The sequence below is a fragment of the Rhinoraja longicauda genome, chromosome 19 (assembly GCF_053455715.1).
Source record: "Rhinoraja longicauda isolate Sanriku21f chromosome 19, sRhiLon1.1, whole genome shotgun sequence".
Classification (NCBI taxonomy): domain Eukaryota; kingdom Metazoa; phylum Chordata; class Chondrichthyes; order Rajiformes; family Arhynchobatidae; genus Rhinoraja; species Rhinoraja longicauda.
This window is the reverse complement of record NC_135971.1, coordinates 3,918,606-3,935,087: the sequence shown is the minus strand read 5'-3', so window position 1 is coordinate 3,935,087 and position 16,482 is coordinate 3,918,606. Positions and strand designations below refer to the sequence as shown.

The window sequence follows — 16,482 nt, the reverse complement described above, 5'->3', positions numbered from 1 at the left end:
GCAGAGCAACCCCACCCCCTCTGCCCACCTGTCTGTCTTTACTATACGTTGTGTACCCCTGAATATTCAGTTCCCAGGCCTGGTCCTCTTGTAGCCATGTCTCAGTGATCCCTACAACATCATACTTGCCCATGACTAACTGAGCCTCAAGCTCATCCATTTTATTTTTTATACTACGCGTATAAAAATCGTAGTGTTTGTTAGTAGTAGTCCCGCCCATTATGTGCTGTATATATTAAGAACTTGCCTGCGTCAGTCAGTAGGTGCAGCAGCTCGGAGCTGGAATGTAGTGCACCTCCTGTGATGTAAGTGTTGCATTAAAAGCCATGTGTTGTATTACAGCGTTGGTATGATCACTTCATTACATGGTGTCAGAAGTGGGATGGGGCCATCTACAGACGCAACCGTCAACACATCCTTCCGGTGAAGGAACCGCGTCCTGCGTCTCTGAGTCGTGACGCCCCGCATCTCGTGTTTGCTCCCACCGTTGATTCACCACCAACCGTTGTTCCTTCCGCGGGTTCCCCACGTCGGTCGGTGCCTGATGCGCCCGTGTTATCTCCCACTAGTCCTGTCAAGTCGCCTGTTGTGTCCCCACTCTCCTCCCCTTGTTCTCCCACGAAAGGAGGTGAGGCGGTCTCGTACCGCACGAGGACCGGACGGGTTTGTAGGCCACCCGTTAGATATGGCGATTTTGTGTACTGTTGATTTTGTGTAACTTTGCTAGTATGTTCTTTACATTTGTTGTTCATTGTTTAAGCTACCGTTGTTTCTTCATTTCTACAAGAAGAGATGTAGATGAGCTATTGCATGCTAGCCAATCGTAGTGTTTGTCAGTAGTGATGTAGATGAGCTATTGCATGCTAGCCAATCGTAGTGTTTGTTAGTAGTAGTCCCGCCCATAATGTGCTGTATATATTAAGAACTTGCCTGCGTCAGTCAGTAGGTGCAGCAGCTCGGAGCTGGAATGTACTGCACCTCCTGTGATGCAGACTGCAGGAGTACGTGCTGAAGCTTGGTGCAGCCAACGCTAAGGCCCTGTGGGGGAGGAGCACAGTCTAGGGTCCTTCCGCTGCTGGACATGGGGGGCAGGGTATGGTGGAGAGAGACGCCCCTCCAAATAAGGGATACTGGGTAAATGTCTAAATGTAAGTAAATGTCTAAGTGAATGTCTGTATCAAATGTAACCTCTGGAAATGTCGGATGGGCTTGTTTAAAAATATGTTTTGTGAATGATATTTATTATTTGAATAAAGTATTTTTTTGATATTAAAAAAAAACCTCCTGTGATGTAAGTGTTGCATTAAAAGCCATGTGTTGTATTACAGCGTTGGTTTGATCACTTCATTATAGCGAAAAATCGAAGGTAGCTCCTTCAGTGACAGACTGCCTCACGCCAAGTGCGTGAAGGAGAGATATCGGAGGTCCTTCCTGCCCGCTGCTGGGAGACTGCACAACCAGCACTGCTCCCAACAGAGGAGTCAACAGTAACAGTTAAGGAATACACAGTAAACTCGTGACAATTTATCCTTGTCTTTATTTTTATTTATAATGAATGTCTCCTGTTATCCACTTTGCTGCTGTAACACTGTAAATTTCCACGGTGTGGGACAATTAAATGAATTTATTATTATTATTATTATTATCATTATTATTATTATTACAGACGGCAGTCCAGGAGTTTTATGGTCATCGATTCCCGGAACAGACTTGTTTAACATCTAAAATAAAGAGGTGATTTAACTATATTCCAGGTGCTGGTGAACGATTGATAGAATTTGTTAAATACTGACACGGAGCGGAACCGGAGCAGATTCTCAGCCAGTGGTTTTTATCCCAGATCCCGAAGAAAGGATAAAGTTTCTCCGTGAATCTATTCCCGGTGAAGGTGTGGAGATGGGACTTGGTGTCCTCGTCGTAAAATGAAACTGTCCCGGACTCGTAACTGAGATAAACTCCCACCCTCCCGGGGATGGGACGGGCGGGGAGAGGGGTTGGAGGGGAGGTGAATGCATCAAACGCGTCATCCCGCCGTCTGATCCTCCAGACTCCATTCTCCGGGGTCAGTGCGACCGGTCCCTTCCTCTCCACAGACTCTGCGGCGACTCCCAGACTCCAGCGCCGACTCCCCGCCACCTCCACCTCCCAGTAATGTCTCCCCGATGTGAATCCCTCTGATCCCAGCACACACCCGTGGCCTGCAAACCTCCTCCCAGTGTCAGGGAGACTCCTCAGGGTCCCGGTCGCTCTCACCCTCTTCCGATCCTCAGACACCTCGAGCTGCACATTTGCTGTTTCCACATCCAGGGTGACGGAGACTGGGGAGAGAAGCAGAGAATCAGAGAGTCCCCGGGGGTCAGGGGGAGACTCGGGCAGCGCGGCCCCGGGACCGGGGGAGAGGCCGCTCGGCCTCGGGCACAGGCGGGCGGACAACTGAAACCCTGCCCGGGGTTTTATTCCCCCTCCCCCTACCACGTAAGATGGACAACAGAAATCCTTCCCGGAGATTTTCTCCCGAGGTCAAGGCGAGAGTTGTGGTATGTCTTGGGCAAGCAGATGCAATTGGAAGAGAGGAGGTAGGAGAAATGGTGGGCAGATGGGTGTGCGGGCGTGATATTGAGTTTTTTTGCGCTTCTGGTGGTGGAAATTGGGGCTAGATTGGCGGGACAGTTGAGCAGTTAAATGTTTACTGGAGGTAATTAAAAATGAGGAAAGATGTGACTGTGCTGGAGAGAGTGCAAAGGAGATTCACCAGGATGTTGCCTCCATTGGAGGACTTGAATAATGCTGATTTGGAGACCTGGGAGAACTTTACAAGTTTACGAGAGACAGAGAGGGGGATGTTAGTCAGATTCAGTTCCCCATCTTAATGGTATCGAAAACAAGGTTATTGGTTTAAAGTGAGAGGATGGAGTTTTAAAGAAGACTAGACCAAGTGGACCCGTTGGGCCCAAACCTCTACTGCATTGGTGCAACACCCTCTCCTTCCACCCTCCCCCCTCCCCTCCTCCACCCCACTCCCTCCTCCCACCCTCCCCTCTCCCCCTTCCCCCCCTACTCCATCCCCCTCCACCCCCCTTATCCTCCCTCCCCTCCCTAGGACATAGATTTAAACTTTAAAATGTGAATAACTTAAAAGACATAACACTGATTTCAATGAAACTCCTTCCATTAGCACCAAAGGGACGACGGTGAGTAAGTTGGGCCTAAAATTGTCGCGCTATCGTGTACCGTTTTGGCTGTAGTTCAGGAACAAACAAACAAACAAGCGAGTTTTAGTATATAGATGTGAGGGATAAATCTCTTGCACAGAGAGTAGTTGATACCTGGAACGTGCTCCCGTTGGAGGAAGTGGAATCACTAACTTCAAGAGTCATTTAGACAGACACTTGTACATGCGAGGTATATAAGGGCGTTGACGTGTTGTGAACCAATGGGATTGATGTAGCTGTGCAAAAAGATCGGAATAGAGATAGTGGGTCGAAGGGTCCATTTCCCTGCAGTAGACTGGGACTGAATGAAGTGAATCACTGAGCCTTCACTGCCATCCGATGCGGAGAATCCCAAAGGTCTACCATCCTTTGAGTGCAGAACTATCTCCTTATCTCTGTCCTATAAAACCTACTGCCTATTCTGAGACGATAACCTCTGTTCTGGACACCTCAGGAAAGGGAAAGATCCTCCCATCATGCTGCCTGTTAAGTCGAGTAGAACTTTGTGTTTCACTGAGATCTCCTCACTTTCTCTTTAACATAGAACATAGACAATAGACGCAGCAGTAGGCCATTCGGCCCTTCGAGCCAGCACCACCATTCAATGTGATCATGGCTAATCATTCTCAATTAGTACCCCATTCCTGCCTTCTCCCCTTACCCCCTGACTCCGCTATCCTTAAGACCTCTATCCAGCTCTCTCTTGAATGCACTCAGAGAATTGGCCTCCACTGCCTTCTGAGGCAGAGAATTCCACAGATTTACAACTCTCTGACTGAGAAAGTTTTTCCTCATCTCCGTTCTAAATGGCCTACCCCTTATTCTTAAACTGTGGCCCCTGGTTCTGGACTCCCCCAAAATTGGGAACATGTTTCCTGCCTCTAACGTGTCCAACCCCTTAATAATCGTATATGTTTCAATAAGATCCCCTCTCATCCTTCTAAATTCCAGTGTATACAAGCGTAGACGCTCCAGTCTTTCAACATATGACAGTCCTGCCATTCCGGGAATTAACCTAGTAAACCTACGCTGCACGCCCTCAATATCCTTCCCCCAATAGAAACATACAGAACAGGTACACGCCCTTTGGCCCAGCATATCAGCGCCATCCATGATGCCTATGAACATAAACTAATCCCATTTGGTTGCACATGGCCCGTTTCCCTCTTTTCCTTCCCCGTGCCTATCCCATGTTCCCTGTCACGGCTGTGTAAATACCTCTTAGACATCGGTGTGATCGCTGCTACTGCAGTGACCCCTGGAAGCATATTCTTAGAAGTTACGTGTATTGTTAAAAATCCTTACAATCCTCCGTTAAATTTTCGTACTGTTTCCTTGAACATATGCCCTCTACGATTTACACCTTCTCATAATTTAAAATAATTCTATCAGTTTCCCCTCAGCTTTTGACACTCCACATAAAACAAGCAAATGTATCCCACCTCTCCTAATAGCTAATGCCCTCTAATCCAGGCAGCATTCTGGTAAACCTCTTCTGCACATTTCCCAAGGCATCCACATTCTTTCTGCAAAGGGATGACCAGAACTGCACAAAATACTACAAATTATCCCTAAGTCCTGTAAAGCTGAAACATAATTTCCTGACTCGTGTATCAATGTTGTATCGCTCTCCTGTGTTGCATGTGTTCCAGGATCTTACAATTCAGTGCTTTATCCTGGCCAATCTTTGCATCACGCAAAAACATCAATGTGTCCCGCAAACCAAGTGAAATAAGTCCATATGTTTTACCTTGTTTAATGGAGTCAAACGTTTCTATCAACGCTGTCTTCAACAAAAAGAGGTGGTTGAATTTTTCAGCCGTCATAGAAACATAGAAAATAGGTGCAGGAGTAGGCCATTCGGCCCTTCGAGCCTGCACCGCCATTCAATATGATCATGGCTGATCATCCAGCTCAGTAGCCTGTACCTGCCTTCTCTCCATACCCCCTGATCCCTTTAGCCAAAAGGGCCACATCTAACTCCCTCTTAAATATGGCCAGTGAACTGGCCTCAATTACCTTCTGACAATGATTTCACCTGATCACTAATCCTGCAAATCCGCTCCAACCGCTCCTGGGCCTCTGTAAGAACAAAGCCCCGTGCTCGGTTTCCAAAAACTACCGCCCGGACGCTACTCCAACCGCTCCAACCGCCCACCCAAAAGAACCGAGTGATCTCCTGGGAGAGGCGAAAAACCGGATTAAAAACCCAGGCCAATTTGGGAAAAGAAATCCGTGAAATTCCTCTCCGACCCCAAGCTAGGCGATCGAAACTTGTCCGGGAGATCACACAGGTCTTACTCCTTACTATCCCCACACAATACTACAGTCTCTGCTCTCTCTCACACACACACACACGCACACTGATTACTGCTACCGTTGTTCATTATAATTTAATTCCGTTACTTCCAATTTCCTGACTACCGTGGTAGAATTCAAACTCATAGGTCAGAGTGTTTTTGCGGTGTGGGTGGGTTGGGATGCATTGGTTCATCCAACAGCCTGGGTATTTGTTGTATCGTGCTCCTGTGTTGCATGTGTTCCAGGATCTAACATCTCCAGCTGACCATGTGTGCGTGAGGATTCTCAGCCCGTGGGTTGGTGCAGAAATGAAACTCCAATTACCATTCAGAGCTTTATCCTGGCCAACCTTTGCATCACATAAAACATCAATGTGTCCCACAAACCAAGTGAAATAAGTCCATATGTTTTACCTTGTTTAAAGGAGTCAAACATTTTTATCAACGCTGCCTTCAACAAAGAGAGGTGGTTGAATTTTTCAGCTGTTATGGCACCATCTGTCACTGACAATGAATTCACCTCATCACTAATCCTGCAAATATTAAATAGCTGATTACAAATTGTGCATTGATGTTTATGAGGAAATAAGTTACATGCAGAGTTTCAGTGAAGAACATGCCCTACCTTCGCTGGCGAACGGCTTCCTCCTGAAATAAATAAAACACAAGACTGAATTGACCGAGACAGAACTGCTGAGAGCACGAATTTCACCCAGATTATTACGAGGTGTCAAAAATTCCCATTTCTCCACTCTCACCCCCATTGACACACAGAGAAGAATAATGATATTGCAGACATAGAACCGATGGAGGAAGTATAAAAATTATTCTGAAAATTACACGATGCTGACAGGATAGTCTGGACACGATGCGAACAGGGAGGAGTCAGCGCTGCTGTCGCAGCTGCGGCTTGCCTGCAGTCCGTCTGTCTTTTGTGTTTTTTGTTTTTGTCTGAATTGTAGTTTTAATATGGTGTAGGGTTTGTATGTTATGTTTGGGGGGGTGGGAGGGAACGGGAACTGTAAAATTCTCTCTCCCGAACGGAGACGCGACCTTTGTTTCTGTGTCGTGTCTCCGTTCCCGCTGCGGCCTACCAGTGGCCATGCACCTGGGACCACCTGGGGCTCTGGTTCGCAGAGCCCATGGCCTGGACTCACCACCTGCGGCGCTGGCCGCCTTCGGATGCTGCGAGAGCGGCTGCGACTCGTCTCCGGAGGCTCCGGCGCGGGCCGCCTGGACGTCGGAAGCCCGCAGGCCCCTGGATGGGGGCAGACATCGGGAGCTCCGGCAGTGGCAGAGGCAACGTGTTCGCCCGCCCCGAATCGCGGGGCTTGGGTTGGCCCGCCGCGGACCTTTTACCGTCCAGCGCGGCCTGGAATAGGCCGCGGGATTTTCACCGCCCAGCGGGGGCTTCAATGTCGGGAGCCACGACCGCCCCGACGTGGCAACTCCAACAGCCTGACCGCGGGAGAAGACGGCAGGGGAAGAGAAAAGACATTGTGGCCTTCCATCACAGTGAGGAGGGACTGGAGGAGACTCACTGTGATGGATGTTTCTTTTTGTTTGGTGTTAGTTTGTGATTGTATGTGTTATTGCATTTTTATTGATTATTCTTATTGGCCTTATTGTTCAACTGCGGGTAATGTTTCATTTCACTACACATTTATGTGTATGTGACAAATAAACGACTATTGATTGACAGGTTGTGCGTTTCGGCTGAATAAGGGGTAGGCCATTTAGAACGGAGATGAGGAAAAACTTTTTCAGTCAGAGAGTTGTGAATCTGTGGAATTCTCTGCCTCAGAAGGCAGTGAAGGCCAATTCTCTGGATGCTTTCAAGAGAGAGCTAGATAGAGCTCTTAAGGATAGCGGAGTCAGGGGGTATGGGGAGAAGGCAGGAACGGGGTACTGATTGAGAATGATCAGCCATGATCACATTGAATGGAGTTGCTGGCTCGAAGGGCTGAATGGTCTACTTCTGCACTTGTTGTCTCTTGTCTATTGAATATGATGTTAGTGATGTGTAGGAAGAAACTGCAGATGTATAGACAATAGACAACATGGTTGAATTTGTTTCAAATATATTAGACGCCATTTTGTGATGGTGCCCATTTAAAGAAGCAAATTTAAATAGACTTCCTTACCTCTAGAAATTTCACGCTGTCTTTTTGTCCCATCCGTTTCTGTAAACGCAGGAGTTCCTCCTGAATATAATTTAAATTCCCTTGAATCTCCCGATGATTTTTCTCCATTGGATTTAGAACCCGCTCCTCGTCTTCTCGGATATCTTTGTGGAAGTCCTTTTCTTTCTCAGTGATAATCTGGTGCAGTTCAGCAAACTGGGATGTGACATGGGACTGAAGGCTGTGTGACTCTTCCTGTCAAATGAATGCTGAAGATTAACATAATATATTTCTGTATTGTGTTTGCTAACAGAATAAGTGACCAGTTAGCCCATCAGCGTCCGGTTCTCAGAATTATCTAATCAATCAAATTCTCTCACACTTTCCTGAAACAAAGAAGTTTAATTCTCCTTCCCATTTCCCACACTGACCTTTCCGTCCTAGGTCTCCTCCATTGTCAGAGGGAGGCTAATTGCAAAATTGGAGGAACAGCATCTTATATTTCACCTGGGCAGCTTTCAGCCCAGTAATATTGACTTTTCTCACTTCAGGTAGCCCCGGCATTCCCTCTCTCTCTCCCTCCCCCACCCAAGTCGCACTAACTTCTCACTTTCACCCCATCCCAATGGCATGTTTCCTTTATCGTCGTTAATTGTTTCCATATCTTTTATTCATTGTTCTTTATTTCTTTGCGTCATCATCTACTCCCTGTCCCTCGTTTCCCTTATCTCTAACCAGTCTGAAGAAGGGTCTTGTCTCGAAACATCACCCATTCATTCTCTCCAGAGATGCTGCCAGCCCCGCTGAGTTACTCCAGCTTTTTGTGCCTATCTTCGGTTTAAACCAGCATCTGCAGTTCCTCCCTACGCACCTAATTTCAGCAGTCAATTGATCCAGCATGTCCACTACACATTAAAATGAGCAACGCTGCATAAAAATTCCAGACAGAAAGGCCTCACCCGAACTTTGGAAATCTTTCGTAGTTGTTGCTGTTCTATTTCTTCGATATCAGATTTATTTTTCGTGACAGATTCTATGGCCGATTTTACCCGAGCCTAAGATCAAAGAATAAAGGTGTTAGACAACAAAGACTCAACAAGGTAAATAAAGATACAAATCTGTTTGCATTGACCTTGTAGATGTCAACAGGTTCTTTAATCGGCTGCAAGCTGTGGTTTCTGTGTTCCACCGCATCTCGACAAACCAGACAGACCAGTTTCTTGTAATTTTCACAAAACTGCTTCTTTTCTTCCTGATGTTCCTCGCAGAAAAGATTACTTCCCTTCTCTTCTGTATTCAGGCTCAGTGCTCGAGCTTTCTCAGCGATATTCGCCAAGGCCCGATTTACTTTGAGGGTGCGGTCTGTAATCTCCGCTCTACATTCCGGGCAAGAGTTTCTCCACTCCCTGCCCTAACTCTGTGTGATACAGGAGCGGCAGTAGTTGTGGCCGCACTCCAGTATAACCGGGTCGGTGAAGAAATCCAGGCAGATGGGACAAACTACCTCCTCGGACCAACTCTCGACCTTGTCTTTCGAAGCCATTTTAATTCCAGGTGCTTTCGGATTCGAAGTCTATTTGCTTTTGTAATAAAGTTGTTAAATCCACGCTAAGATACAACACATCATTTTATTGAATCACTTACATCACAGGACCTACAGCACATTACAGCTCCGAGCTGCTGCACCTACTGCCTGACGTAGGCGAGAACTTAATATTATAAAGCACATACTAGGCGGGACTACTACTAACAAACACTATGATTGGCTAGCATGCAATAGCCCATCTACACTTTTGGGAGCGGCTGGATTCTTGCAGTATCGCATTGTCCACTCCGCACCCTCCCACTTCGTAGCATATATGTTAATTGACTGCAATAGACAATAAACAATAGACCCAGGAGCAGGCCATTCAGCCCTTCGAGCCAGCACCACCATTCAATGTGATCATGGCTGATCATTCTCAAACAGTACCCCGTTCCTACCTTCTCCCCATACCCCCTGACTCCGCTATCTTTAAGAGCTCTATCTAGCTCTCTCTTGAAAGCATTCAGCGAATTGGCCTCCACTGCCTTCTGAGGCAGAGAATTCCACAGATTTACAACTCTCTGAGTGAAAAAGCTTTTCCTCATCTCCGTTCTAAATGGCCTATCCCTTATTCTTAAACTGTGGCCCCTGGTTCTGGACACCCCCAACATTGGGAACATGTTTCCTGCCTCTAACGTGTCCAACCCCTTAATAATCGTATATGTTTCAATAAGATCCGCTCTCATCCTTCTAAATTCCAGTGTATACAAGCCTAGTCACTCCAGTCTTTCAACATATGACAGTCCCGCTATTCTGGGAATTAACCTAGTAAACCTACGCTGCACGCCCTCAATAGCAAGAATACCCTTCCTCAAATTTGGAGCCGAAAACTGCTCACAGTACTCCAGGTGCGGTCTCACTGCGGCCCTGTACAACTGCAGAAGGACCTCTTTGCTCCTATACTCAACTCCGCTTGTTATGAAGGCCAACATTCCATTGGCTTTCTTCACTGCCTGCTGTACCTGCATGCTTCCTTTCAGTGACTGATGCACTAGGACACCCAGATCTCGTTGCATGTCCCCTTTTCCTAACTTGACACCATTCAGATAATAATCTGTCTTCCTATTCTTACCCCCAAAGTGGATAAGCTCACATTTATCCACATTAAACTGCAAGGTTTCATTGGGAAGTTGTCCGAACAAACCTCCAAGTAATCTCACAGGAGTTCTTGAAAGTCAATATACCAGAGATATAGCCCTAGGTCAGTGTAAAGAAGAACAAAGGGGACCAAGGTCAAAATGGTGCCATACGTGGATGGGAAACGATGGTGAAATTTAAATTCAGAGCAACTGTTCAATGGTAACGTGCGAACACTGGTGAAATGTGGCGTTCCACACTCTCTCGGTGTAATCTACACGTGCAGGAAAAAACTGCAGATACTGGTTTAAACCGAAGATAGACACTAAAAGCTGGAGTAACTCATCGGTTCTGACAGCATCTCTGGAAAATAGGAATGGGCGATGTTTCGGGTCGAGACCCGTCTTCAGAGTGAGCGTTAGGGGAAAGAGAAACGAGAGATGTAGACAAGGATGCAGAGAGATGTAGAACACATGAATGAAAAATATGGAAAAAAAAGTTAGGGTGATAACGGAAACAGGCCATTGTTAGCTGGGTATTTATTCACAAAATGCTGGAGTAACTCAGCAGGTCAGGCAGCATCTCAGGAGAGAAGGAATGGGTGACGTTTCGGGTCGAGACCATTCTTCAGACTGATGTCAGGGGGGGCGGGACAAAGGAAGGATATAGGTTGACACAGGAAGATAGAGGGAGATCTGGGAAGGGGCTGGGGAAGAGAGGGACAGAGGAACTATCTAAAGTTGGAGAAGTCAATGTTCATACCACTGGGCTGCAAGCTGCCCAGGCGAAATATGAGGTGCTGTTCCTCCAATTTCCGGTGGGCCTCACTATGGCACTGGAGGAGGCCAATGACAGAAAGGTGAGACTGGGAATGGGAGGGGGAGTTGAAGTGCTCAGCCACTGGGAGATCAGGTTGGTTAAGGCGGACTGAGCGAAGGTGTTGAGCGAAGCGATCGCCGAGCCTGCGTTTGATTTCGCCGATGTAAAGAAGTTGACATCTAGAGCAGCAGATGCAATAGATGAGGTTGGAGGAGGGGCAGGTGAACCTCTGTCTCACCTGGAAAGACTGCTTGAGTCCTTGGATGGGGTTGAGGGGGGAGGTAAAGGGACAGATGTTGCAACTCGTGCGGTTGCAGGGGAAAGTGCCCGGGTATGGGGTGGTTTGCGTGGGAAGGGACGAGTGGACCAGGGGGTTACGGAGGGAACGGTCTCTGTGGAATGCAGAAAGGGGAGGGAATGGGAAGATATGGCCAGTGGTGGGGTCCCGTTGTAGGTGACGGAATTGTTGGCGGATGATTTGTTGGATACGCTGGCTGGTGGTGTGGAAGGTGAGAACGAGGGGGTTTCTGTCCTTGCTGCGAATGGGGGAGGGGGAGCAAGTGCGGAGCTGCGGGATGTAGAAGAGACCCTAGTGAGAGCCTCATCTATAGTGGAAGAGGGGAAGCCCCGTTTCCTGAAGAATGAGGACATCTCTGATGCCCTAGTGTGAAACACCTCATTCCGGGCGCAGATGCGGCGTAGACGGAGGAATTGGGAGTGGGGGATAGACTTTTTGCAGGAGACAGAGTGGGAAGAAGTGTAGTCCAGTTTTCCATTCCATGCGGGCACTATTGTTTTACAGCTAAAATGACCCAGTGTTGGTTTTGACCTGGTGCTCAATTTGTGGAGTCTGCACGTTCTCGCTCTAACCTCGCGGACCTCTATTCGATACTCCGGTTTAGTCGCACTAAAAAATAGAGTTGCTTCTGTTCTTTGGTAACGGTTGAAGGGATTTAGCGGAACACGGGGCGAGCTAAACTGGGATTAGTTTAAACGGGTGTTTGAGAGCTTGACGTGAAGCCACACAGATTCACAGAATTACACAATGTGCTGGAGTAACTCGGCGGGTCAGGCACCATCTCTGGAACCATCTTCTCTGACCACTGCCTCCTCCAGGCCTCCTGTCACCTAGCAAGAGGACCGGAAGGCGGGCAGTGGGACGTGGAAGTTAAATGGGGAGCTGTGAAACATTGAGGACCTAAAGAGGGACTACGCATGTTGGAGAACTGTGAGGCCCCTCTTTGACTCCCCGACACTCTGGTGGGAAGCAACCAAGGAGAACATCAAGAAGTTCTTCGTCTCCAAAGGTGTTCAGAGAGCAAGACAGAGTAAGAGGGAATTGTGTCAACTCCAGATAGATTTCCAGCAACTGCTCCTTCTGCAGAAGAAAGGGGTGGATGTGAGGGAGTTCCTTCTCACCTCAGTTTTTAATGGCCTGCCCTTTATTCTAAGACTGTGGCCCATGGTTCTGGACTCGCCCAACATTGGGAACATTTTTCCTGCATCTAGCTTGTCCAGTCCTTTTATAATTTTATATGTTTCTATAAGATCCCCTCTCATCCTTCTGAACTCCAGTGAACACTCCGTCTCATTCAACTTCAGCTTTTGTGTTTTGCAGTATTTATTTCAAGATGAAGCTGGTCGCAAGAGAAGCTAGGACATATTCTTCAGTTAAACTCTGTGTGGAACTGAACTTCCTTAGTGCCAACGGTGAATGCTGTAGAATATTTGCAGGATATCAGTGATGATGGCCAGTTATTGTCAGTGGCAGATGGTGCCGTGCCGGGACAAAAAATCGACCACCTCGTTTTGTTGAGCACAGCGTTGAGGGGAATGTTAGACTCCATTAAGCCAGGTAGAATATATAGATTCCTTCATCTTTCTTTGTGAGACTCGTTTAAGTAGTATCAAGTGAATGTCAAGTGATGTTTTTTAATCGCGGCACAACGGGGTACTGATTGAGAATGATCAGCCATGATCACATTGAATGGCGGTGCTGGCTCGAAGGGCCGAATGGCCTACTCCTGCACCTATTGTCTATTGTCTATTGTCTATTGTCTATAACCCCACCTTCTGCGAAGCATCACCGTCGCACGGTCAGATGAAAAGGTCGGATCCCCGACCACATGCAACTCGAGAGTACAATCAATTCCGTTTGGCTGAACACCTTCGCTCAGACCGTCCAAACCTGCCTGATCTCCCGGTTGCTAAACACTTCAAATCCCATACTAATCTTTCTGTCCTGGGCCTCCTCCACTGTCAGAGTGAGGCCCAGCGCAAATTGGAGGAACAGCACCTCATATTTCACTTTGGGAGCTTACACCACAGCGGTAGGATTATTGATTTCTCTAACTTCCAGTAACCCTTGCTCTCCCTCTTTCTCCATCCCTCTCTCATCCTTGTTATACCACCAGTATGACTGTCCCCCTGGTTAAATTGTACCTCTGGTTTGCTTCGTTGTCACCGTCTCCTAGCTAACAATGATCTATTCTACATTTTACTTGAGCCACATCTCATTTGATGTCTCGTTTTCACACCTTGCCCTTCCGTATTCTCTGTGTCTCCCTCTCCGCTCACTCTCAGTCTGAAGAAAGGTCTCGACCCGAAACGTCAACTATTCCTTTTCTCCGGAGATGCTGTCTGACCCGCTGAGTTACTCCAAATGTATGTGTCTATCTTCGGTTTAAACCAGCATTTGCAGTTTCTTCCTACACAATAAATACTCAGCCTGTTAGATGAATCAATAGATCGTGGCCCATCCACAACGCACAATCGCGCTGAGAAAATGAGCTTGGATTTTATCAAACTAGTCAGGAAGCTAAGATTAAAAATAATGAAATTATAATGAATGAAGGCTGCTTTCAAAGTCGTAAGCAGGATTGTCATGAAGATATATTGTAAAATAAAAAGAACTGCAGATGCGGGTTTATACCAAAGATCGGCACAAAGTGCTGGAGCAACTCGTCGGGTCAGGCAACATCTCCGGAGAACATGCATAGGTGACGCTTCCGGGTCGAGACACCTATAGACAATAGACAATAAGTGCAGGAGGAGGCCATTCGGCCCTTCGAGCCAGCACCACCATTCAATGTGATCATGGCTGATCATTCTCAATCAGTACCCCGTTCCTGCCTTCTCCCCATACCCCCTGACTCCGCTATCCTTAACAGCTCTATCTAGCTCTTTCTTGAATACATTCAGAGAATTGGCCTCCACTGCCTTCTGAGGCAGAGAATTCCATAGATTCACAACTCTCTGACTGAAAAAGTTTTTCCTCATCTCAGTTCTAAATGGCCTACCCCTTATTCTTAAACTGTGGCCCCTTGTTCTGGACTCCTCCAACATTGGGAACATGTTTCCTGCCTCTAACGTGTCCAACCCCTTAATAATCTTATGCGTTTCGAATGAAGAGGAAGGAACTGAGTGGGATAGAAAGACGAGGAGGAGGAGTTTCGGGATTGCGGGAAGGAGAATCGGGGATGGGAATGATGGACTGCGTTGACTACAAATTGGCATCAAGAACTCCAACAACATCAAACCAGCATTCAGATAGAGCGGATGTGGAGTGGATGTTTACCTAGCAGGACAGTCTGGGATTAGAGCCAAAAACTTCGGAATAAAAGGACAAACTTTTCTAATGTCTTCAGTCACAGGGTGGCGAATCTGTGGAATTCATGGAAGCAAAAAGATGTGGAGGCCAAATCGATGGATATTTTTAAGGCAGAGAACGACAAAGTCTTGATTAGTAACGTGGTCCTGATAAGGCGTGGAAAAAGGACCTTCGGCTCAACTTGCCCATAGCATCCGCCATGTCCCAGCTACACCAGTCCCACCTGCCTGCGTTTGACCCATATCCTTCCAAACCTGTCCTATCCATCTACCTGTCTAACTTTCTTGAACGTTAGGATAGTCCCTGCACCAACTACCTGCTCTGGCAACCCGTTCCATACACCCACCACTCTTTGTTAGGACTCAATAGACAATAGGTGCAGGAGTAGGCCATTTGGTCCTTCAAGCCAGCACCGCCATTCAATGTGATCATGGCTGATCATTCTCAATCAGTACCCCGTTCCTGCCTTCTCCCCATACCCCCTGACTCTGCTATTCTTAAGAGCTCTATCTAGCTCTCTCTTGAATGCATTCAGAGAATTGGCCTCCACTGCTTTCTGGGGCAGAGAATTCCACAGGTTCACAACTCTATGACTGAAAAAGTTTTTCCTCATCTCCGTTTCTAAATGGCCTACCCCTTATTCTTAAACTGTGGCCCCTGGTTCTGGACTCCCCCAACATTGGGAACATGTTTCCTGCCTCTAATGTGTCCAACCCCTTAATAATCTTATACGTTTCGATAAGATCCCCACTCATCCTTCTAAATTCCAGTGTATACAAGCCTAGTCGCTCCTGTCTTTCAACATATGACAGTCCCGCCATTCCGGGATTTAACCTAGTAAACCTACGCTGCACGCCCTCAATAGCAAGAATATCCTTCCTCAAATATGGAGACCAAAACTGCACACAGTACTCCAGGTGCGGTCTCACTAGGGGCCTGTACAACTGCAGAAGGAACTTTTGCTCCTATATTCAACTCCCCTTGTTATGAAGGCCAACATTCCATTGGCTTTCTTCACTGCCTGCTGTACCTGCATGCTTCCTTTCAGTGACTGATGCACTAGGACACCTAGATATCGTTGTACATCCCCTTTTCCTAACTCAGATTCCTATTAAGTCCTTACTCCCTCATCTTAACCCGATGTCCTCTGGTCGCCGATTCACTCACTTTGTTTGTTGTTAAACAGGTTTCAAAAATGCAGTCAACGCTGCCGCAATCTCTTCGCTTGCCACGCCCAATATCCTAGAATATGTTGCAACAGACATGGCGAAATACCACTTGGGCATCTTACAACTCAGCGGTATGAATATTAATCTCAATAACTTCAAGTAACCCTTGCGTAGGAAGGAACTGCAGATGCTGGTTTAAACCGAAGATAGACAGAAAATATTGGATTAGCTCAGCGGGACAGGCGGCCTCTCTGGATAGAAGAAATGGGTGAGGATTCGGGTCGAGACCCTTCTTCAGACTGAAGTCAGGGGAGAGGGAGATACAGATATAAGGTAGTGTAAGGTGTGAAAACAAGACAAAGGGGGTGGAGATCAAGGAATATGTGGAATAGATCATTGTTACCAGCAGCAGGTAACATCAAAGCAAATAGAGACAAAATGTAATCGGAGACAGTCAGACTGGTTGGAGAACTGAGAAGGGGGAGGGTTCGAGAGAGAGGGAAAGCAAGGGTTACTTGAATTAAGCGAAGTCAATATTCATACCGCTGGGGTGAAAGCTGCCCAAGCGAAATAGGAAGTGCTGTTTC

General features: G+C 47.1%; 1 protein-coding gene across 1 annotated transcript in view; it reads right to left on the bottom strand.

Moving 5' to 3' along the window:
• Positions 1-1,574: 1,574 nt before the first annotated feature.
• The window catches only part of LOC144602633 (zinc-binding protein A33-like), a 30,057-nt gene continuing 15,149 nt past the window's right edge, over positions 1,575-16,482 (bottom strand). The window contains exons 3-6 of the mRNA XM_078415766.1: positions 7,657-7,890; positions 6,138-6,160; positions 5,927-6,045; positions 1,575-2,318 (exon numbers count right to left, since the gene is read on the bottom strand). Of these exons, the coding sequence (XP_078271892.1) occupies positions 1,744-2,318; positions 5,927-6,045; positions 6,138-6,160; positions 7,657-7,890 (951 nt within the window). The 3' untranslated portion in view covers positions 1,575-1,743. The remainder of the gene's footprint in view (positions 2,319-5,926; positions 6,046-6,137; positions 6,161-7,656; positions 7,891-16,482) is intronic.